This window comes from Chroicocephalus ridibundus, chromosome 2 (genome assembly GCF_963924245.1).
Source record: "Chroicocephalus ridibundus chromosome 2, bChrRid1.1, whole genome shotgun sequence".
Lineage (NCBI taxonomy): Eukaryota > Metazoa > Chordata > Aves > Charadriiformes > Laridae > Chroicocephalus > Chroicocephalus ridibundus.
The window spans coordinates 47347645-47369926 of NC_086285.1; the positions used below are offsets into that span (position 1 = coordinate 47347645).

General features: G+C 36.2%; 1 protein-coding gene across 5 annotated transcripts in view; it reads left to right on the forward strand.

Annotated features, from left to right (window-relative positions):
- The window catches only part of ATP2C1 (ATPase secretory pathway Ca2+ transporting 1), a 52002-nt gene that overhangs the window by 11354 nt on the left and 18366 nt on the right, over positions 1 to 22282 (forward strand). For all 5 annotated transcript variants that reach the window (XM_063325293.1, XM_063325292.1, XM_063325294.1 and 2 more), the window contains exons 3-14: positions 4958 to 5068; positions 5998 to 6114; positions 7756 to 7845; positions 10588 to 10623; positions 11572 to 11633; positions 11974 to 12082; positions 16026 to 16181; positions 16816 to 16884; positions 18699 to 18774; positions 19296 to 19362; positions 20555 to 20679; positions 21958 to 22055. In XM_063325293.1, coding sequence (XP_063181363.1) covers positions 4958 to 5068; positions 5998 to 6114; positions 7756 to 7845; positions 10588 to 10623; positions 11572 to 11633; positions 11974 to 12082; positions 16026 to 16181; positions 16816 to 16884; positions 18699 to 18774; positions 19296 to 19362; positions 20555 to 20679; positions 21958 to 22055 — 1116 coding nt within the window. The remainder of the gene's footprint in view (positions 1 to 4957; positions 5069 to 5997; positions 6115 to 7755; positions 7846 to 10587; positions 10624 to 11571; positions 11634 to 11973; positions 12083 to 16025; positions 16182 to 16815; positions 16885 to 18698; positions 18775 to 19295; positions 19363 to 20554; positions 20680 to 21957; positions 22056 to 22282) is intronic.

Consider the following 22282-nt stretch of genomic DNA (forward strand, 5'->3'; position numbering starts at 1 on the left):
AATGGACAGGAAGATTCAGAAGAAAGTGATAGGTATGGTTAAGAAGCACCTATTGGAAAACACGCAGAATCAATGCTTCCAGTCATCTTTTTACATTTCCACTTGTGCCACAATGGTTCCCAAGAACTGTCTCTACTAACCTGCTGTTTGCCAGTGAGACTTCTTGTGTGGTAGGGCAAACAGTTCTTTCTGAGAGTAGAGTGCCCAAACCCAGATGCCTTCTTGTCTCTTGGGTTTCTGAAGGAACTTCTCAAAGAAAGAATCAGTATTTCTCTTTAATTACCTCAACTTCAATGTCATTGGTTTTAAAATTTCACACACACCCCCGCCCAAGCCCCAGTTTTACTGTCCTCAGTAGTTTTGTTTTTACACCAGCTTTGTATTTTGCACTTGTAGGTCGGTTGAGTAACTCCATGTAACATTTACAGGACTTTATATTAGCTAATTAGCTAAAATTTTTTGGTCCTAAGTTTTTCTAAAAATAGATTTTGTTATGAGAATGTTCTAAATTTTTAGACAGCTCTCAGTGAATGTAGGTCCTGCCGTTTGCATTTTCAGAGGAAGTAGAGCTAAAATTTCCCCTCAGAAAATTATTGTAAAAGTATCTCGATGTCAATGAGCCCTGCTGGTTGAGAATGGACGGTTCCTGCTAGACTGAGAAACAGCATGGTAGAAGTAGGTTGTTGGTACATGGTATCAGTCATGGTAGAAAGAGGATAGACAGAATTTTGTAGTATATGAGGAAGAAGAAACAGTAACACATTACTGTTAACTGTTTAAATAGATTTTTCTTCAGAGGAAACAGAAGGGAACTCTGAATTTCTGGTAGTGTAAGCTTTCCAGGCTAAGTTGTATTAATTTTGATAAACATGCTTTGTTCACATTTCCATGGTCATGTGATTGATGCCTGTTTCTTGGTCTAGAAATGGTGGTGTGTACGTTGGAAGTGGTCCAAGAAAAGTCCTTCCTGAGGCAGCTATTTATTTTTGTTAGTTAGTTAGTATCCTGCTGCTTTGTTCCTTGGTAGCGTTAGCTGCAAGCGGGCAATGGGAAGCTGTAGTCACAACTCCAAAAGCTTCAGCGGTCATGTACGTGCTGCCCCTCTGATACAGCAGCATAGGCCAGTATAATTTCTTAGCCCAATTATCCATACAAAAACTTGGCCTTCAACGAATTACTGAAGTGTTTTAAGGTATCAGCTGATAGATGCTTGAAAATTAATTGCAGCGTAGAATGGGAAGACATCTTACTATATGTGGGTTGACTCCTTTAATATAGAACACTGGTTTTGGGGATAGCTTCTGTTGTGGAAGTAATACATCGTAAAAGCAAAATTATTTGTTTCAGTATAGTTACTGTGTTCCAGCAGATAGCAAGCATTTTTTCCAACTATTTTTTTGGACCTAAATCTGTTGTGTAACCCACTTTATATTTTAGAAGGTAGTGATGAAGGTGACAGTGATCAGTTTCTCATCAGTTAAACAATTGAATTTAATTGGTGGCAGAGTCAGATGTTCGAAACTGTTCTTTTCTGAACTACAAGTGTAGTTTAATCTACACAGATTGTAGAGGTCTTTGAGAAATTAGATGGGGATCCTCCAGAATTGTCTTGTGATATGTAATTTTGCTCTAGAGAAAGGAGCTGGCTATAAAAAGCCCTTCTGAACCTTTTTTTTTTTTTTTAATCCTATACCAGATTTTCTCAGTAGATATTTTCGCTGTGTACAGTGCAATATTGTTCGTAAAAGTGGATGATAGTATGAATGAAACACGCATTGAAAATAAATGCCTTTTTGAGTCTGTCATGAAAAGGTTGTCAAAATAGGCTTTGCTGTAGTACAGTTCTGTGCTAATGAAGATTTATTTGGAAAAGCCTGAACTCTGAGACTACTTTAACATTTTTGTTTAACTTCCTAAGATGTCCTCAAAATCTTGTTACTAGACTTTCTGAAGTTGTAATTGATAATATTACGGAAATGATCAGTTATGTATCCTTTTTTGGAATCGTTATTTGTGTTTAGCAGCCATGTCAGTTGGTATCAGGAAAAAGACTTTTCTCAGCACTAAAATTTGTAACTGTGCTCAATTCATTTCTGCCTACTCTTATTGCAGAAGTGTGGTTGCTCAGCATTTTTGTTGAGAATGTGGAGTCATGTTGGTCAAACTCACATGTTTGTGGGTTTGTTTTGAAACAGCGCTTAGGCTTAATGGTTTTTCAGACCTGAGCTGGTGTTCAGTAGCTAATACCATGAATATGGTCTCTGTTTTCAATAAAAATCAAAACCTAGTACTTAGGATCAGAAACTTGAAAGAAAAGAACATGAGCTAGTAATTCCGTAGGGTGTTTTATCAAAGAGGGAAGATTGTGGGAAAATTCTGGGTGAATGATTTAGAAAAGTGTGTGGTCCAAGAAAACTGAAACAGAAGTAAGGTTAAAATCCAAAAAAATTAAGTATAATCATTTAATGTTTGCAAAGTCATAATCTTCAGCAGCAATTTTCTGAGAAGTGAAGTAATTTAACTTAATATTGGTTTATGTGTAGGCTTGACAACCGCTGTAACTGTGTGTGTTCTTAATTGCAGAATAGGTGAGTTTGAATGAAACTCTTTCTTCCTAGGGACTGAACCCTGTGAGCATCAAGTGCTTCATGGATGTGCGTAAAAGTGGTGGTACACTTCACCAAAGGCTGACTGGCTGCTTGGAAGACTGAGTGGTCGCAATGATGCATCGCTTGCCATGATGAAGTTTTAGCAAAATGAATTTGTATACACCAAAGAGTATTTTATAAGGCTTAGGGTCACAATGTCTGTATTCTTCCTAACTGAAACCCCCTCCCTTCTGCTGCTATTGTGGTCAGCTTAAGTTACTTTAATAATAGTTCTGTTCTGTAGAAGGGCGTCTTGTGATGCTGTGTTCTGTGACAAGCCTTCAACTGTGGAGCACATTTGTCCCTCTGATCCAGAATAGTGTAACATTGTTGGTGTAAGGGCTTGTTAGCATTGGGTTTTGTCAAAAGGCCCCTTGTTAGGAACAGAATTATATTCATGATTTTGTTTTCCTTCTGGTGTTGGAAGTTCTTTTAAAATACTTTAAATATACATCTGTTGAGACAGAAAAATCTGTTACTGTTTTGAACCATGGCTGAAATATTTTTTGTCTCAATTTCTTGTCTGATTTGAAATGTGTAAAGGTATTTGGAAATGGTAACTTGCTAGATAATTTTTGTAAATGTATATATTCATAGTATGTAATAGTGTGTATTTGCCATCGTTTTTAAAGTTGACTTGCATCACTGTATATACCTAAGGTTTCAATAAGTACCTAACCAATGCTAAAGCATATTTAAGTCACATATTTTGTAATGCTCTAAAAATTTCACCACAGACTGACTTTCCAGTTCTAGTCTTTGCATTAATGCATCATTAAAAGGCCAGTAAAGGACCAAAGAAAGCTCTTTCAGTGGAATGAAATACGGGGACTGGAGTGGAGGTGTGGCAGAGCGTAGCTGAGCTTCCATTCTTGGCCCTTGCTGAGCTGCGCTCCAGCAGCCCGGCTACTCAGTCCCGCGGGCTTCAGCTACAGAGACCTGAGTGGGGTCCAAGGGATTCCCCCTCTTTGGAGGCCAGTAAACACATTGTTAAGGTGCAGTTCTTTCATCTGCCATTCCGCCTGCCCAAGAGCTCAAACGCACACCCCATTTCACCCTCTTTCTCATCTTAGTCTCTAGACCTGCTTTCTTGTATTTACAGTGAAGGAGCAAGTCTTGTTGGTTTACTGTTTCGCTGGTGACTACATGACAAGTGTAGGGTTTCCAAGGGTTTCTCTTGAAAGTGAAAGCATGTGAGTTCCAACCGTAGCACTTTCACCTTTGTTCATTGTTCCCTTGGGCCTCTGGGATAATGCATTTGTGGAATCTATTTAAGTAAGCAACTACAAGAACAAATACTGAGTTGAATGTATCTCAGCTGGGATATTTGAGTACATGGCAAGCAGCATGTGCTATAGAAAAGATTGTCATACCTTTTTTAGGGCATCAAAATGTTGGAATCTTTTAGTGTATTGTCATCTTGAAGTACTTTATCTTCTAAGTCTTAGCATCCGTAGAGGAGATTAATACAGACAATAATTATATTTAAAGCATAAAACCACCTATTCAAATTCCGTGCAAGTATAATGGGAAAACCGTTTTTGTGGTGTGCATGTTTGCATGCAGTTAATGGAGGGGGGAAGCGTGTGTGGCACAATGGACAAGATATTAATTATGGGTGCAGTAGGGTAGTGAAGGGTAAGAAAGAGTATCACTCCAGCTTCTCATTTAATAAGCAAGAAGTTGGTAACTCTGAAGCTTCATTAAATATCAAAGCAGTGCTGAGCTGTGCGATCAATATTCTTATTGCTCTGTTCTGCAGTTCACAAAATTTTAACTTACATTACAGGAAAACATTACCTTTTATAGCATTGACTTGAAACTTTTGAACTGTAGTCAAGTTTTATGACTTTCCTTGCATCTGTGCTCTTGTTTGAGGTTTTCTTAATGTTGTTTCTCCTTTCTTTGTGTACAAGAAAATGTAAATAGGCCTCCTTAGACCACCTTCATTAATGAGTAGAAAGTAGGGGCAGGGAGTGAAATTTATTTGGAGTGATTACTTTCTGACCAGGCATTGATGATAATGAGCTAACAGATTATTAATATATTTAACTGTTAGGATCTTTGTCATCACTGAACACATTGTTGTAGAAATTAGTCTTCTCAGTTGCATGTCCCATGATTTCTTTTATTATTGCAGGTGGTACTGCATGAAAATAAGCTGAATTGTAGATTTATTTTTTTTTAAAGTGCAGTTGTTACCAAAACCTACTTTTTAATAGTATTAATACTGTATTGCTCTGGTATATGTTGTTTGAAATTAAATGTTAGTGTTCTCCTTCCCTTCAGACTTTGGTTTTGTTTCTTAGGTTGCACATCTTCAAAAAATCCCTGATGGTGACAATGAGACAATGATTCCTGTACTGTCTTCAAAAAAAGCAAGTGAATTGCCAGTTGATGAAGTAGCAAGCATTCTCCAAGTAAGTGGTTTTGCATCTCTTAAGAATGCACAGATGTTACCAAACAATAAGTTTGATATTTCTTAAGGACAGATCTTGTCATTGAAAGTCTATGCATTATCACGCAGTTTGGTATTAGCTATTGTCTATTTCTGAAAGCATGCTGATTTTTTTAAATTGTTACTTGAAATGCTCTGATCTTTCATATTTTCAAAAATTGGAGTATTTGGAGGAGTGATGAGATTCAACTTGAAAATGTCTGTATTTTGGTATGCTTTGAAGGTTGCTTTTTGTTAATAAAAATTCTAGAGTCAACCTTCCTGTAAAATTCTGTCCTGTTTTTCATGGCTATTGCTTCCATTTCTTTAAGGAATCCTTAATGTCCTTAATTTATTTTGGCAGTCTCCATTTTAAGTGGAGGAACAGGATAGAGAAAGCTACCCATTGACAGATATATGAACCATTGAATCTGGGTTACTTTTCATGATAGATGGTCTTTTTTCATTTTCTGTATGCTTGACTGCTCGAAGAAAACACCATGATAAATGTTGGTCACCGCCAACTCAAGACTTTGAAGCTATTGCTGTCATTTGGCTGAGGAACTGAGCTCCTGACTTAATCTTCAAGAGTCTGAACTATGCCTACAGTTTGGCTTGTTAAAGAGTTTTCTGCAGGGAAGATCAGCAATTGTTTAGGCATGTGAAACAGCATCTGCCTCTGTAGTAGCTCTGTGAATTTTTTGTTGAATCTCTTAAGTACTGCCAAATCGAGTTTTAAAATAGTAGTTAGTCAGCTTTTATTGTCATACAAAGATTGGTATCAAGCTTGTCTTTCTGATGTTGGCCAAATTTGTATAATCTAAGGCTATATGTTTTAGTGTTGGCATTTATTTTGAAGTCTAGCTTATCAGTATAATTGCTGACTGTGTTATTCTTTGCATATGTTAATAGGCTAATCTTCAGAATGGCTTAAAAAACTGTGAAGTTTGTCATAGACGGGCATTCCATGGATGGAATGAATTTGATATTAGTGAAGATGAACCACTGTGGAAAAAATATATTTCCCAGGTTAAGATTTTTGTCCTTTCTGCTTCTTGATTTTAATACTTTTCAGCAGTTTTGCTCTGTATTGTTTAGCTTTTGTGTGCATGAACATACTCTGATAAAAGTGGGGAAACTCTAGTAGAATTGGAAATTGCAACTTCTATAATTTATATCTAATTTACATATTGAAAAAGCTTTTATTTAGGTACATGCCGGTATTTTAACTACATGATTTGGTCTTGCCAAAGGGTACCACTCATAACTAGCCTGAGGGCTGGAGAGGCACAATAAAGTTCCTTGTAGGCAAAGACTTGAGCATGAATTGCACTAAGGTCAGACACAAATACATACGACTGTTGGTAAATGTTTAAATGGAACATGAAGTATGAGTAACTTGATAGACAAAGGAAATTCTAAAAAGCAAAACCACTGCCTTTGAACTGAAGTGGAGGTAGGGCCAGCCTTGATTCTGGTGTTAAGCAGAACTGGCAAAAGTCAAGTGGGTTTTTTTTGGTGGTGTGTTTTTGTTCCCCCCCCCCCCCCCCCCCCATCAGTGTGATTTATCATATATATCTATCTATATATCTGTAGAAGTGCATACAGCTTCTCAAAAGAGTGAGAAAGTTTCACTACTTCCTTCTGACTACCCCTCCCATCCCCCAGCTACACAAGATATTTACAGCAAATTTTCATACAGAAGATTTTTCTAATTAATTTCTAATGTTAAACATTTTGGCCAATGTTTCCTGTACCTTGTCTGAGCAGCAGTGCAGTTAAGTTCTAGAGTAAACCCTGAAGTAATAGATGGTTAATTCTAGAGAAACTGGTTTACTTGGGAGTGACTAAAAAGTTATTCAGTGCTCTGCTGATGATAGCAGTGGGAACATCATCACATACTAGCTGTCCTCTGGCGTTATGCTTTATTTTCCCATGTGTAGTGTCAAATTAGTCAGATGCATCAGAACATTTCTAAAGCATGTAATCCAAGTCTATTTTAGGTAGGATTTATTAAGATACATACTTGCTTTGAATGTGCTTATTGTGAGCTTTTAGAATGTTCTTCACTTTAATTGGAGGAATGTTCTTTTTTGTAACATTTTTCAAAAAAACAACCATGTTAGCAACCAGCTGACATGTAGAAGCAAGATCCGTTATTGCTTTAGCTTTAGAAATCTGAAGAAAGCGTATGATCTAAAAAGAAAACTTGTATTTTGAAACAAGAAATCATGAATTGAAATTTATGAAACACATAGCTGCCTTGATAGTGATCAGTTGCTGGGGACAGTTTAAGTCTGTTACCTCAAAGATGTTTTGAATATATTTCAGGCTCCTATTTGTGTGCTTAAATTATGTTCAAATACAGTATTAAAAAAACATAGATTATTCTTTTTGTCTTAAAAATGTGAATCAAGAAATGTAAGGAACACTTTTTTCCTGTTATTTATTGAATACGGTCTATGCAAGGTCTTTGATATTTAAAAAAATAAAAGGCTCAAGTAAATGCCCAAACTGTACAGAGTCAGATTTTCTTTGCACTGGTAGGTTAGAAATATTTTAATTGTAGAATAATATGTTTCAATAACAGATCAGATGTGCTTTGAGGGGTAGATAAAATGGTCTTTCTCTTAAGAATATTGCTGAATTACTGTTCTGTTTCCATTTCAGTTTAAAAATCCCCTTATTATGCTTCTCCTGGCATCTGCAGTCATCAGTGTTCTAATGCATCAGTTTGATGATGCTGTCAGTATCACTGTGGTAAGGAACTAATATTTTATCTTCATTGGGAGTGCTTCAGAATGTGCAACCACGTGCACTTTCAACATCACATGAATGCCAATGTGGGATGGGACCACTTGATTCTAATTAATGAATTTGATTTGTATGTTGTCATTAAATCTGTTTAGTTTGTGACTGGATTTTTTTTTCTTGACTGATAGCAGTAATACGTATCAAAATACATCAACGAATAATTTTCTGGCTGCATCTTGCATCTTTACGCTTTCATTGCTTGAAATGCCTGTCTTTAGGCATTTGTTGAGAGGAACAATTTTTGGTGTCTTTTCTGTAATTTTTATCTTAAATTATGCTTTAATTTCAAATGGAAATTCAAATAAGCCTTCTGTGAATTTACTTGAAAGAATTAATCCTTTAAAACATGAAAAAGAAATGTAACCTGAACTGTCTAGAAACAGCAGATGGAAGGTAGAAGCTGAAATAATTATTTTTTTTTTGTAGAAGTTTGCAGTTAAATAGGGTGCTAAATTAGTGAGCCACATACCGTACTGCTAAATGTTTGTCATTGCAAATGACACAAAAGAAAATTATAATACCTTTGACCATTTCAGGGTGATGGGTGATAGGTGATAACTGAAAATCAGGATTTCTGTATGATCAGAGAAAAGTTCTAGCTGTTTGGTGTCTTGGCTGCTCTCTGCACTCTCTATGTTGAGTTTTACTTTTGTAATTAACTCAAGGTAACTGGAGGTTTGCTCCTAAGCCCTCTAAATTCTTTCAAAAGAGTAGTTTTCTTTGGAAGATAAACTACGTGGCTTCTTTAAGAAAAACCATGCATTTGAGTATATTGTTACTTTGGAATGTTCTGTTGTGTTCCTAAGTTGGATTTAGGCAAATTATTGTACTATGAAATATATTTAATTATTGTGGCTGAAAGTTTAATTATTTCATGTTTTGTTTTGTTTTGTTTTCCTTGGTTAGTGCCCTTAAGTCTGTTACCTAACCTTTTGAGCAAGGCAATGAGAAAAGAACAGGGCAGTTAGTGTAAGGTAGCAGTAATTTCTGTGTTCTGTGCTACAACCTGAGACGGAATCTGTAACAGCCTCGTGAACATTGGTAGAGGTGTCTTAAAATATGGAGAAAAAGTGTGGTTGAGTTACAGTTCATACATTGTATTTTTTGTATAACTTTCGACTAACCTGCCGTTTAGCCTTTCTTATTATTAATGCCCACTTTTTCACGTAGTGAATGTTTGTTTTGCCTCATTTTCAGGTGACAGTGCAATTTTTCTGTGACTGTATATTTGTGTTCAGAGCTTTAGCAACAACTAATGTGCTGCTGTTTCTTTTGGTGGCAATACTGGTTTGAGCAGCTTTTGCTATCTTTTTAGCTCTGCTGATACAAATACATTGTAAAGCTTTTTGATCTGGACTGGGAACTGATGAAGATTTTTTTTTTTTTTTTTAAATAATTACATCCATTTTCCATATGCAGACACAAGCTGAGAGACTGACGTGAGGCTAGAAATGCAAAGCTGTGTCAGGTAGCATGAACTGTAGAAAGATAATATTGCCTCCAAAAGAAAATACTCCATGGAAAGATGGAATATATATATATATAGTTATTTACTGTAATATTCAGTTGGTGAGACTAATGTTAGTATAAAAAATATGGCAGATTTACGGTATTTGTTCTTGATTTAGTTAAGAGTTCTTCAAGGGAGATTTTCTCTTGCAAAATGGTAATACCTTTGTTATTTTTAGTAGGTTCTGCGTGTACTTTAAAGGCTTAATGAATGGATTTTTTGTTATGTTTCTGTAACAAAGCAGTGTAACAACTCAATTTGAGTAACAAATTCAGTTAATGTAACAAAACTCAATTTGAGAGTGTATTGAAGGGGAAGACGATGCTTACTTTACACAAAATTGATGGTTGTTACTTCCTGTAATAGATTTCATTCATTCACTCACTTTCACATCACATGCTTACAAGCCCCATGATGTTTACGTTGAAGTGGTGTGACCAGAATTGTGTGTGATGTGGGGGACTTTGAGGACTTAGTACTTATCTTGGATTATTTCTAGTGAGCAAATTCTTTTAGCTTTTTGTGTTTGGGATCTTTGGCATCTTGGGTGTTTGGGGCATACTCAGCGTCTTGTCTCCCTCCTTGGGAGTCCTGGGCAGCATTCCTGAGTCTTATCCTCCTCTTGTTCTTGCTGGGATATTTTCTGGCTCCAGACCTGTTCTTCAGCGTGCTGCCTTATCTCTGGTCTTCAGTTTATTCTTAGTCATTCTGTTATCTGGTGATTTGAATGAAAACACATCTGTGATGCTCTGCAGCAGTTAACACGTCATGCCTAACCTTTGTTCTGTTCACAGAGAACAACATTCACATTTAATTCAGATGATTTTTCTATTTGTGTTATGGATCTCTCTCCACTGCTGTCTCTTGGTCACTGTTTAGAAACACGGAGCAGAGGGAGTTTTTCTTCAAAGTCACTATCTAGGCATTAATCTCATTTTTAGTAAAATCAGGTTATGGAGTTCTTGGACATCATTAGAGCAGATGTAAATAGATAATAGCATCACTTTTATAACAGACCCAAGGGATACCGAGGGATTTTGAGCACGAGAAAGTTTGTTTCCAGATCATATTGTTGTTAATATGTAGTAACAACTATGGCTGAGCAAAACCAAATATGATCAGTTATTTTCATGGCCATTTGGAATTCTTTTATCTCACCTGCTTTTGTTTTCTTGCAGGCAATACTCATTGTTGTTACAGTTGCCTTTGTTCAGGTAAGACAGCTGTTGTCCAAATAAGATTATTGCTTTTATGTAAACTCTTCTATTTACAAGACTGGAGTAGTTGTCTTAATGCATTGTGCTGTGAGTGGTTGAGTAAAGAGCTCTGTGCTTTCATCCAAGTCTTTTGCCTTTTCCAAAGTGCATGATTTGACCTGCTTTAACTACATTGACATTTATGCATCTATATCAGTTTTATACTCAGCCATAAAAGAGTACTCGTAAAGAAGCACTTAGAATAAACAGTGTAGAAGTACTTAAATACTTAACTTCATATATTTATTTAAATATAAAATATTTATATTTAATATTTATTTAATATTTAAATATAAAACAGATTTTGAAAATGTAACTCTGGCTTCAATTTTGTACAGAAATTAAAATCAAATTAAATTGTCTTCAGGTAATTTTCTGAGTCATAAAAAAGTTGTTTTCATTCTGTAAATACACAGCTTTACTCAGTGTGTGCCTAAACCAAAATTGCTTTGTGTTTTGTGTTTTATATATTGAGCTAGAGATGAGTTGTGTTACCCTAGTTCTCCAGTGGCTAAGAGCATAAATGCAGTACTTTTGGTACTAACTTTTTAAACTGTAGAACTTAATCAAGTGTCTGATCCCTGAGTTTAGAAGCATTACTGCAAGGATTACAAAGACCTGAAGATATTGAAGGAAAATACAAAGGGACCTCTGCTATTCTTTCAGAAGAAATGCCTGTAGGCACATCTGTAAATTTTTCAGTGTTTGGACCATACTTGCTTTTGAAAGTATCTAGTAGAGAACTGTTGAAGGGCATTTCTTATCTTATTGTTTGGAATATTACTTTAATACAACTTTACTAATAAGACAAATTTCAGTAGATATGGATGTATCTTCTTGTTGTTTAACTTTTGCCTGTTATAAAAATGTTAACTGTTTTATTTTTTTTTTTAAATCTCTCTGCAGGAGTACAGATCAGAAAAATCTCTTGAAGAGCTTAGTAAGCTTGTGCCTCCAGAATGCCATTGGTATGTAATTGTCTGTCCTTTCAGTCCTAAATTAAGTCATAATAACTTTAACCTGAAATGAGCAAATGAAAAAGATTTTACTGAACTTACTGCCTTTGTATCAAACTCTTATGCTGACATAGAACTAGCTTTGCTTTTACTCATTTTAAAAATTGTTTTATGAGCCTAAAAACCCCTTCAAATGATGTTACTGATGTCTTCTAAGAAACAAGCAGCAAATAAGAAATCGTATTTTGCTGAAACCAGTAACATCACAGTGCGTAGTCAACAGTGTGAATGTTTTTCTCGGGCAAAATGTCAGAGAAGAGATTCTTAGTGCTCTTCATGTTTTTACCTACAGTGTACGAGAAGGTCGGGTGGAACATACACTTGCAAGAGATTTAGTCCCAGGTGATACTGTCTGCCTGTCAGTTGGAGACAGAGTCCCGGCTGATCTACGACTATTTGAGGTATATACCTAATATTGCTTTAATATTTAATAACTTTTATTTTGTGGGACAGAGGGGAAGAGAAAATAGCCACTGAATACTGAACTACAATAATTGTTATTGTTTGGAATTCACAGCTATTTTGACATAACTGCTTTGACATATTTTGAAATAACTGCTTTCCAAATGTAATTGTGGATTTTGTAGGACATAGGAAAGAATTTTCCAGTTTTATGGAGTAATGCATTCTTGAAAATTTTAGTTGAGTACTTTTTCCTCAATGTTAAACATGTTGTAAAATGATTGTTTTCAGTCTGAATGATAAGATATTTTGGCAGCTGGTTGCAGATGTTTTTGAGTCTTTATTTGCATTAATCTTTAGGGTATAGTTTCGGTGTTCTCTGACAATGGAATGTTAAAAAAAATATTGTGAAATTGTGCCACTGTAATCTTTTCTCTGACACTTTTTCATCAGTGTGTTGTTATATTTTCTAGTTTACCAAATATTTAATTTGTAACATTAGCACCCTCAGCAAGTTTGCCGATGACACCAAGCCGAGTGGTGTGGTTGGCAGGCCAGAGGGATGGGATGTCTTCCAGAGGGACCTGCATGAGCTAGAGAGGTGGACCCGAGCAAACTTTATGAAGTTCAACAAGGCCAAGTGCAAGGTCCTACACTTGGGTTGGGACAATCCTCGTTATCAATACAGGCTGGGAGATGATGTGATAGAGAGCAGCCCTGCGGAAAAGGACTTGGGGGTACTGGTGGATGAAAAGCTGGACATGAGCCAACAATGTGCACTTGCAGCCCAGAAGGGCAATTGCATACTGGGCTGCGTCGAAAGAACTGTGGCCAGCAGCTCCAGAGAGGTGATTCTGCCCCTCTACTCTGCTCTTGTGAGACCCCACCTGGAGTACTGCATCCAGCTCTGGAGTCCTCAGCACAGGAAGGACATGGACCTGTTGAAGCAAGGCCAGAGGAGGGCCACCAAGATGATGAGAGGGCTGGATCACCTCTCCTACGAAGACAGGCTGAGAGAGTAGGGGTTGTTCAGCCTGGAGAAGAGAAGGCTTCGGGGAGACCTTAGAGCAGCCTTCCAGTACCTGAAGGGGGCCTACAAGAAAGCTGGGGAGGGGCTGTTTGCAAGGGCATGTAGCGATAGGACGAGGGGCAATGGTTTTAAACTAGAGCAGGGTAAGGTTAGATTAGACATTAGGAAGAAGTTCTTTACAATGAGGGTGGTGAGACACTGGAACAGGTTGCCCAGAAAGTGGTGGAGGCCCCATCCCTGGAGACATTCAAGGCCAGGCTTGATGAGGCTCTGAGCAACCTGATCTAGTTAAAGGTGTCCCTGCTTACTGCAGGGGGGTTGGACTAGATGACCTTTAAAGGTCCCTTCCAACCCAGCATGTTCTATGATGAAGTGCTTGAGTTGAAGCAGTAGCATTATAATAGTACTTGCAGATTCTCTAAAAATTAAGTGGAATGCATATGTTATTCATCTTATTTTGATGGTTTTCATTGAGTAATGTCATGTTACTTTTCTGTCAGATTGGGCATCCTCTGGTTTCCCATTACGTGGGCTATCTATCATCTTAAAGTAATTTCTGGATATGATGAGCTGTAGATCCACAATTGATACTGGATTAATCAGTGTTCATTTTATAGACAAAGCCTGAACAAGCTAGTTTCTGAGATAAATCTGTGTTGCTCTTGAGAAATTTGTCTGGCTCATCTGTTGTTAGCCCCTGTAGTGTAGTTAGTACTCTACTGGGTTTGTTTTTGCGATTGCAAACACTTTCTTCTTCCCTCAGCAATTGTGTAGTCTCTGCAGTGATAGGAAACTGCTATTGCAGCAGCATCTTCTTTCTTGCTCATAAGGTTATAGCATGCTGTGACAGTAACGTGCTTGGACCTCTTACAAAGGAAAGCAGAAACGGAATTAGAGTTTCTCAGTTGTCTGTAGCCCTACACCAGCTAAAAATTTCTGCCATCATTATCTCAACTACTCTTGCAGATCATGTGAAAATAAGAGCATGTCATCTTATTTTCATCTTGTCTGTACTGGGCATTGTTATGGGGTGGTGAGTTTTAAAAATAATTAAAAGGAGATCATCTTTTCATATAAAGAGCTAGATCTCTTCGGCGTATTCTGATTGATGCTGTCCTAGAAAATTGTAGAAATGAAAGTAGGCACTGTTTACTTTCTACAGCCTTTCATATATGTGGGAAGTTTCTTTACTGGTCTAATCTTTCAGGGGCAATCTTGTTTTCCAAAAGACCTTTTCTGGCCTAAGTTTTCTGTATGTTAATGAGTGGTCCATCAAGTTTTATGGTACTCTAAAGCCAGAATATTACATCAAGAACTAACATACCCGTAACAGTATAGTCTTTGGAGACAATTCCTTTTGGTAGTGATGATACATATTTCAGAGGTTGTGGCTAAATCTGAATAGTAGCAAAGCAGCATCTTCATACTGTTTCAGCTTGGTGTCTGAGGAATACGTAACAAATACAAAATTACTATGGAACTTTCTGGAGTTAATCATTCTTTATGGCTTTGATTGAAATGTTCATTGCAATTTTTGACAAGCGTCCCTTTTCCTTTATTGATACACCATCCATCTTTTAAAAATGGGTACTACACTGGTAACTATGTGAGAGAATAGCAGGAATTAGAGGGATTTGCCCAATCAGAAAGCACTTTAGTAAAGGTCCTGTCCTTTTTTAACATTGACCAAAGAATTTTTGATCTAGCCACCTGTGTTCATTTTGTTATTCAGCTAGAACTGGAGTGCATCGGAGTTATCATGCCATTTCAAAAAAAAAAACACCAAAAAAGCAACCACCCCTCCTCAAAAACAAAACAAAACCAACCAACCAACCAACCAAAAACCCAGAAAAAAAACCCCAAAAAACCTGAACAAAAAGCACCCAAAACAAAACACCAAAAAACCTCAAACTCAAATCTTTGAGTGATCTGCTATAGTGTAGTGGTACCGAGTGCAATGTAACTGGTTCTTACTTACTCTTTGTAAGTGATATCCTTTGAAAGAGTTTTGGCAGTTGAGTTTTATTGTGCGTCCTTTAACACTGTTTTTCTTGAGAAGGTTATCTTGAAATTTAGTGGTATAGTCACCAATAGCGGCTTTATACTTTTTAATAGTACAGAATTATTTTACTTAAATTTCGTGAACAGGATTTTATGATTCAGGCTTTGGGTCTGTTCAAGAGTCATTAAAGTCAGTAGGTTAATACGTAAGGATGTCAGTTGAGGGAAGACGTTTTTCTTCAATTTATATTTTGGTAAGTTATTTTTTGTTTTGGGTTATATTTATAGAGCACAAGCTTTATTTTCTTCATCTGTCAGCTGATTAATACAGAGTAACTAATTTTTAACTTTTCCTTCTCTAACTGCCTCCACATGCTACCACAAAACCTACAAAAGTAAAACCTAAAACAAAAAAAGGCAACTTCTCTTCCTCTGGTCCACTTGAATATTTTCCCTGTAGAGACTTTGTGAATGAAAATCACTGTGTGAAATATGATTTTTGTTACCGAGTTCTTAACGGATCATGATAGGAGGAAGTGAATGGGGGAAGAATTGAGAGGTTAATATATATATGTGCACTTGCCTTTGCAGTTAATTAACTTTGTTTGGCGACAGAATGCAACACAGTTGCAACCTCTTGAATGTTTTATGGAAAACCAATCATGAACACAAAATTGAGTAAACTTAGACTCTTCAAAATGAGAGCTTGTTGCATTGCTGCAGTATTTTGTAGGAGTGCTTGTTGCTTTGTTGATCCTTAAAATATGGTTGATACTGACATGGCTCCTTACCATATTAATAAATTGGATGTATTTTTAATGGTCAAAATTGGGTAACTTCTATTAACACTTCCAATGAGTTAAAAAAGATTGTCATGCTTTTTACCTAGTCTGTGTATTTTGTTTTCAAAGGCTGTGGACCTTTCTATTGATGAATCCAGTCTCACGGGTGAGACAGCTCCTTGCTCTAAATCTACAGCTCCTCAGCCAGCAGCAACCAATGGAGACCTTACTTCTAGGAGCAATATTGCTTTCATGGGAACGTTGGTCAGATGTGGAAAAGCAAAGGTAAAATCATTACTAATAGAGAAGAATATATTCAATTTTTCAACTATTTGAAGACAGTTCTGATTTTTAAAGTTCACCTGTCAGTTGAGAAATGTAATTTAATAACTACATATATGTTGAGTTTTCTGAAAGAATAGAAATGGGATAGAAATAAAAATTTTGACTGGAAATATGGAAGACTACTGTGATACACTGCAGATCTTTTATTACTGGTGCTTTTTCAGACACTGGTTTAAAAAGAAAACTAATCTAGCACCAGGAGAGCTCAAATTTATAGGGATCAGATGATGGGAAACCCTTCTGCCTAGGATGTAGCATTTTGCTTCTAGAACTACATTCATGTGTTTGAAAATCTGTCACTGAAAATACAGTTTTGGCTAACCATATTTGAGTTTTGTTACTGGTAGTTACCAAATACTTCAGCAGTGCACGGAATAGCAGTTTGTTTCACAGAGCCAAAATGTTTTTTAGCAAAAATATATTCTATTTGTGCCAAGAATTAATTCTATAAACAAAGCTAATGGCAAGCTAAATGGCATTTGCCCGCTATTTGAGTCAAAGCTGTCAAGAGCAACCACTAACATTAAAATTAAGCTTAAGATTTGAATTGGCTTTCTGTTTGCCTTTTTTTTAGGGGATAGTTATTGGAACAGGAGAAAACTCCGAATTTGGGGAAGTTTTCAAAATGATGCAAGCAGAAGAGGTAAGAGTGAATATTTAGAAGCAAAGCTATATATTTTGTAAGTGTGTATTTCATCCATTAAAACTTTGAATTTATACCTTAGGAACTTAGTTAAACTTAATTATGTTGCTTTTAATATTTGTCTTTTCTCTAGTGAAATGAATCTTAGCTCATGGAGATGAAAGTAGTTCAATGCAATGGAATAGCCATAGCTGACCTAAAAAATATTAACCATGAAAATAATATTCTGAACCTGTTCCGTGCAACAAATCTTATTGTAATTTGTTTGTGCAATTTCTGGAAGTGTATTTTTTTTCAAGTGGAACTACATTTGTGCAAAAGGGATTTGTATGACAGATTTGTGGGCTGCATGCATAGGGCTGTTTTCCCTTGATTAGCAGTGTACTCTTCGGGGTTATGCATGTGTCTCCTGCTGCTCCATGGTGTCCCTTATCCTTTTATAAGCTGCCTTTGACTCTTGTGTATCAAACTCCCACAGTGATTTTTCCTTATTGCAGTACACTTATCCACATGGGAATTCAGACTCCGGAGTGCTTTGTGTATCTAGGGCCTTCTAGCTTCTTTGGCTGCGTGAGCAATGTAGGATCATAAGGAGGCAGTCTGTCTCCAGCTGTCAGGACATGATCAGGCATAGTATCGGCAGCACTTTTTTTTCCAGGTATTTACATTTCTGAAATCTGCCCAAACAGAGCAATTAAAGGCATTACATGCATCAGCCAGCAGTGCATCACTGACCTTGTATTTTTAGCTTTAGTGCATTACCATACCTTTCAAGGGAGTACTGCTGTCCAGCCACCGAAGTGGAATCCACTTTAATATACATGTGAGGAAAATACAATCATCTGTTCAATAGTATTTAGTTTGTATTGTAACAAGTGTAATTATTAGTGGAAAAAAAAAACCCAAACAACAATAAGAAAGAGCCCTTTGTGAGCATTCTACACCAACAACATTCTGGAATATCAGAGTATTGTAGGGTTATTTTTGATGTTTATATTACAGTAAACTAATTTTAAAAGTAAATTTTGAAGGTAAGAGTGAATCAAACTTGACACCAGCTTTCTTAGATAGTGTACATGCACTTTTTTCATTACTTGTTGAACAAACATGATTTTACAATAACCCTATCTTTTTTTTGCCATGCTTTCTATACTGTAGTCCACCATATATTACTATTAAAAAAACCAAACTCACTGGCATACAATGTAAAAATCCACTTACCTGTTTTGGGCTTTTTTAATTAAAATTTTTGCTTTGTGTCCTCTCCTCCTTTCTACGCCCCCTTTTTTTTTTTTTTTGACACTAGATTATCTAAGTATTTCCACAGTTTTCTATTTGCTTAAATTGAATTTTCTGCAGATGATCAACAAATTCCTTTTGAGATATAACTGGCCTTCCAGGGCTCTAATGCCTTTGTCTTGAAAAGACAGTTTTATTATTGTTATCAAGAACTTTTTGTTCTTGGAAGAAGTGCAGTGGCTTTTAGTCAGCATGATTTTTTTTTTTAATAAAATCTTTGATAATAAAATCTTTTTTTTATTAAAATATTTTGTATTAGATTATTTGCTGTAGACATCACAGAGCTCCCAAAGAATATTTCTAATAATTTTTTCATTTCATTGAAGTGTTCTTGAGTCTTGAAATCTACAGAAGAATGGAACAGAGCAGTCTGTTTTCACAAAGTAAGCATAGGGTATAACTGTATCTTCCTCACTGACGGTGTCTTGAAATTTGCACATCCGAAGTAATATGTCATACAGTTCATGCTTTTTCACCCGTGCTTGTTAACTACTGCATGTTTACCATTTGTCAAGGCTCCAAAGACACCTCTGCAGAAGAGCATGGATCTCTTGGGAAAACAGCTTTCCTTGTATTCCTTTGGTATAATAGGTAAGAGAATTTATGTAAAAGAATTACAAATTATTATGTAACTGAAACTAATGTGTAGGCTTGGGAAAACGGAAGGCTTTATATCTTTAAAATATTTTGGGTCCTCATTTTATTGGTCACTTTGAGTTCATGCCACTAACCATCTGAAGATTACTGCTGTGACACAACTTTCATCGGAAAAGGGTGTTTTCTTGCTTCTTCCTGCAAACATACTTTTCTGACTTACTTTTTGGCTTCTAAATGCTTCATTTTAAATTGCAGTGTGCCTTGTATTCTGATTCAGGGTGTCCATAAAAGAGTACCTTACTGTCGGTATGACTGGGCAACTTGACTGGCAGAAGCTTTCTTCACTTCTGCCATACTAATGGAATCATGCTTTGATAGTGCAAGAATTAATATATTTTTATAGGTAGCGCAATGATAAGCGTGATTTTGGCTATTCGAGTCCTTTTTCTTGTCCTCATGAGGCTACACAGTACATGTTGGTTTTATATTTATCCTGACGGCTGTTTTCTTTATAGGAGTTATTATGCTGGTTGGGTGGTTGCAAGGAAAGCATATCCTTGATATGTTCACAATTGGTGTGAGGTAAGATTTTTGTTTTTAAATAGTGTAGATCATGCATTGCAGCACATGTCTGAAAGCTAGTGACGTATATTATAATATGCTTGCACACTGACTCTGCTTTTAAGTTCGCATAAGTTATTCAAAATGAAGATAGACTTTGTGCTGTAAAAAAAGCAAATTCATAGTCATTTTTAATGATACAGTGTGTTCTTGTCAGTCTCTTAAACCGTGCATTCATGTGGTGATTTCTGAGCATGGACTGTGGATTTATTGTGGATCATCTGCAAGCAGACGATAGAGTGGTACAGTTTGAATTTCCATCACCGAGTAAATAAAGTAAATGTAATTTTATAAGTGGCATCAGACAAAACGAAGTTACCACAAGCCTTCTGTCATGTAGTCCATTAGCTCATTTTCTAGCATATTCTGGAAACTTAATCCCAGGGTGCTGTCTGCTGAGAATAACACTGAATTTAGATGATCTAACTTTGTACTCTTAAAAAAGTTGCTAAGTTGCTAATTGCGTGGACAGTGCATAAGGCAGAAGCATGTCTTTAAATGACAGGATCAGACTCTGGAGACTTACCCTTTCGGAGGGGAGGGAGGGAGGAAGAAGGGAAAGTACCAGGACCAGCATCTTTGAGCATCATCTAATGAGTTATTGTGATCTTGTTTACACCATTATCAGGTTTTTTATTTGATGTTTTGATTTTTTTTTTTTAAATGACCTGTTGTGCCTCATTCTTGCACTTAGCTTGCTGTCACATCATAATCTGCAAGTGACAACTGTGGATCAGTGGTCACCTACTGTGGATCAGTGGTCACCTAAATGGTGACATTTCCCAGTTCTGTTTAATGCTGACTACACTTATTCTTCACAATCTGAGCTGCTTTGCACAGTACTAATTAGTGTTTTGTGTAGGCAAAGCAGATGTACAATTGATTTCTCTCTCCCTCCCCGCAACTTTTCTTCATGCTTCTGCATAAGTAATGAGTAGAAATGTCTAAGTTATTGCATTTTGTTACTGTCTTCAGTGTGTGAATTATAATAAATGGTATACAACTAGAGTCAAATGGCAGCTGCTTCCTTTTAATTTTAACCACAGTGAACAAGACAGCTACAGAAACAATGTTTTGAAGCTTAAATTCATCATTACCATGTATTCATGCATGACATTCTAAGACAAGATTTGTATATTTACTTTCATTACAGTTTGGCTGTAGCTGCAATCCCTGAAGGACTCCCAATTGTAGTAACAGTGACGCTGGCCCTTGGTGTGATGAGAATGGTGAAGAAACGGGCTATTGTAAAAAAACTGCCTATTGTTGAAACTTTAGGTATGACGAGACTAATGTAGAGGTAGTATTTTGATATAAATGTTAGGAAATCAACACAAATATTGATAATTAATGATTAAAATAAAGCAGGTATTCTTACTTTCCTAGCAATGTGGTGGTATCTCTAAAACACTTCTAAATTGAATGCATTACACAGGTAGAATTCAGATACATGTTTTTGCGGGCCCTCCACGTTTGTTGGTTTTGTTTTTTTTTCTGGCTGATATAAACGGTCTGTCAGCATATTACACCAGCAATACTCTAAACTGTATGTGCAATTGGATGTATGGAGTACCCTTTATACTTGTTTGCTGTAAGGTGTTCTTGTTAAATAAGACTTGTAAAATATTTTTTAAAGTAAATTTTTAGTGTAAATTTAGGACTGATATTGGCAGTTGGAAACAAATCCAAGTCTGAATATTAGAAAAAGCTTTGTAATCATAATTATTACTAAGCATAATGTAATCCCCTTCGGGATGTGATGCTGCTCATATTAAAACTTAAAATCATTTAAAACCATTAAAGCTGAAAAATGTTCTGGCTGCAGTTCCAGTCATGAAACATGGGAAGCACAGGACATGGAAAAGAAATAGCAATACTAAGTTAAATAATTGTGCTGCATTTGGATTTCTTTTTGCATTTGAATACTGGAAATATTTTTCTAATGCCTGTAGCGGAGTTTCATTAGTTTTGCAAGGATTTTTGTTGCTTTTGCAATTCCTGCTATCGTGTCCAAAAATGTCAAGATACTGCAACACTCTTTCAAAATACTCCTTCCCTGAGTTAAAAAGGTGTATATAAATTTCACATTTCTGTAATCTTTTCAATCTTATTAAAATTTGCTGGTTTATTAGTAAGTCATACTTTTGTGTGCTACTGTTGGATGCTGTACTTTTTGATAAAGAAGATTGACTGCTGTAAAGCAGGCTTTTAGCTTTCCTTCTAACCAGGAGTTGTAATTGCAATTTCACTAATGTAGTTCAAGATACAGCAGAATAAAATGAAGGAGAGGTAGTGAATGGAAGCATTTCAGATAAGTTGTGAATTTGGGATTTTAATTAGTTTTTTTTATTTATTGGACAAACTTGCAAAGAACCTTGTACAGCTATTCATTAATAGTTGAAAATCGGCTGTCTCTGTTAAATCCCATTTTGTTTTTTCACAAAGACAGCTGCAGTATTTCTCAAAATTTGTTTGCCTTGAATACTTCTGTTCTCGTTAGTTACTTGCATCGTTTTAAACAAACATTGTCTTATAGATGTTAATTGGTTATTTCAGGTTGTTGCAATGTAATTTGTTCAGATAAAACTGGAACTCTGACAAAGAATGAAATGACCGTTACTCATATTTTTACTTCAGATGGGCAGCATGCTGAGGTATGTAGTGAGACTGTTAGACTTTAATTTTCCTTTTTCAGCTGATACACACAATGAAGTAAACACACTTGAGTATACTGCAGGTAAAGTATCAGTTGGGAAAGCATACATTTGTTGCACCAATTCCTGTTCATCAACTTCCAGCTAATTCTGTTCTTCAGTTCATTTAGTATTGCAGCCTTTGAGCTGTGCTATCCAAGACTTCTCTGGTTAAAGACGAATTTTTT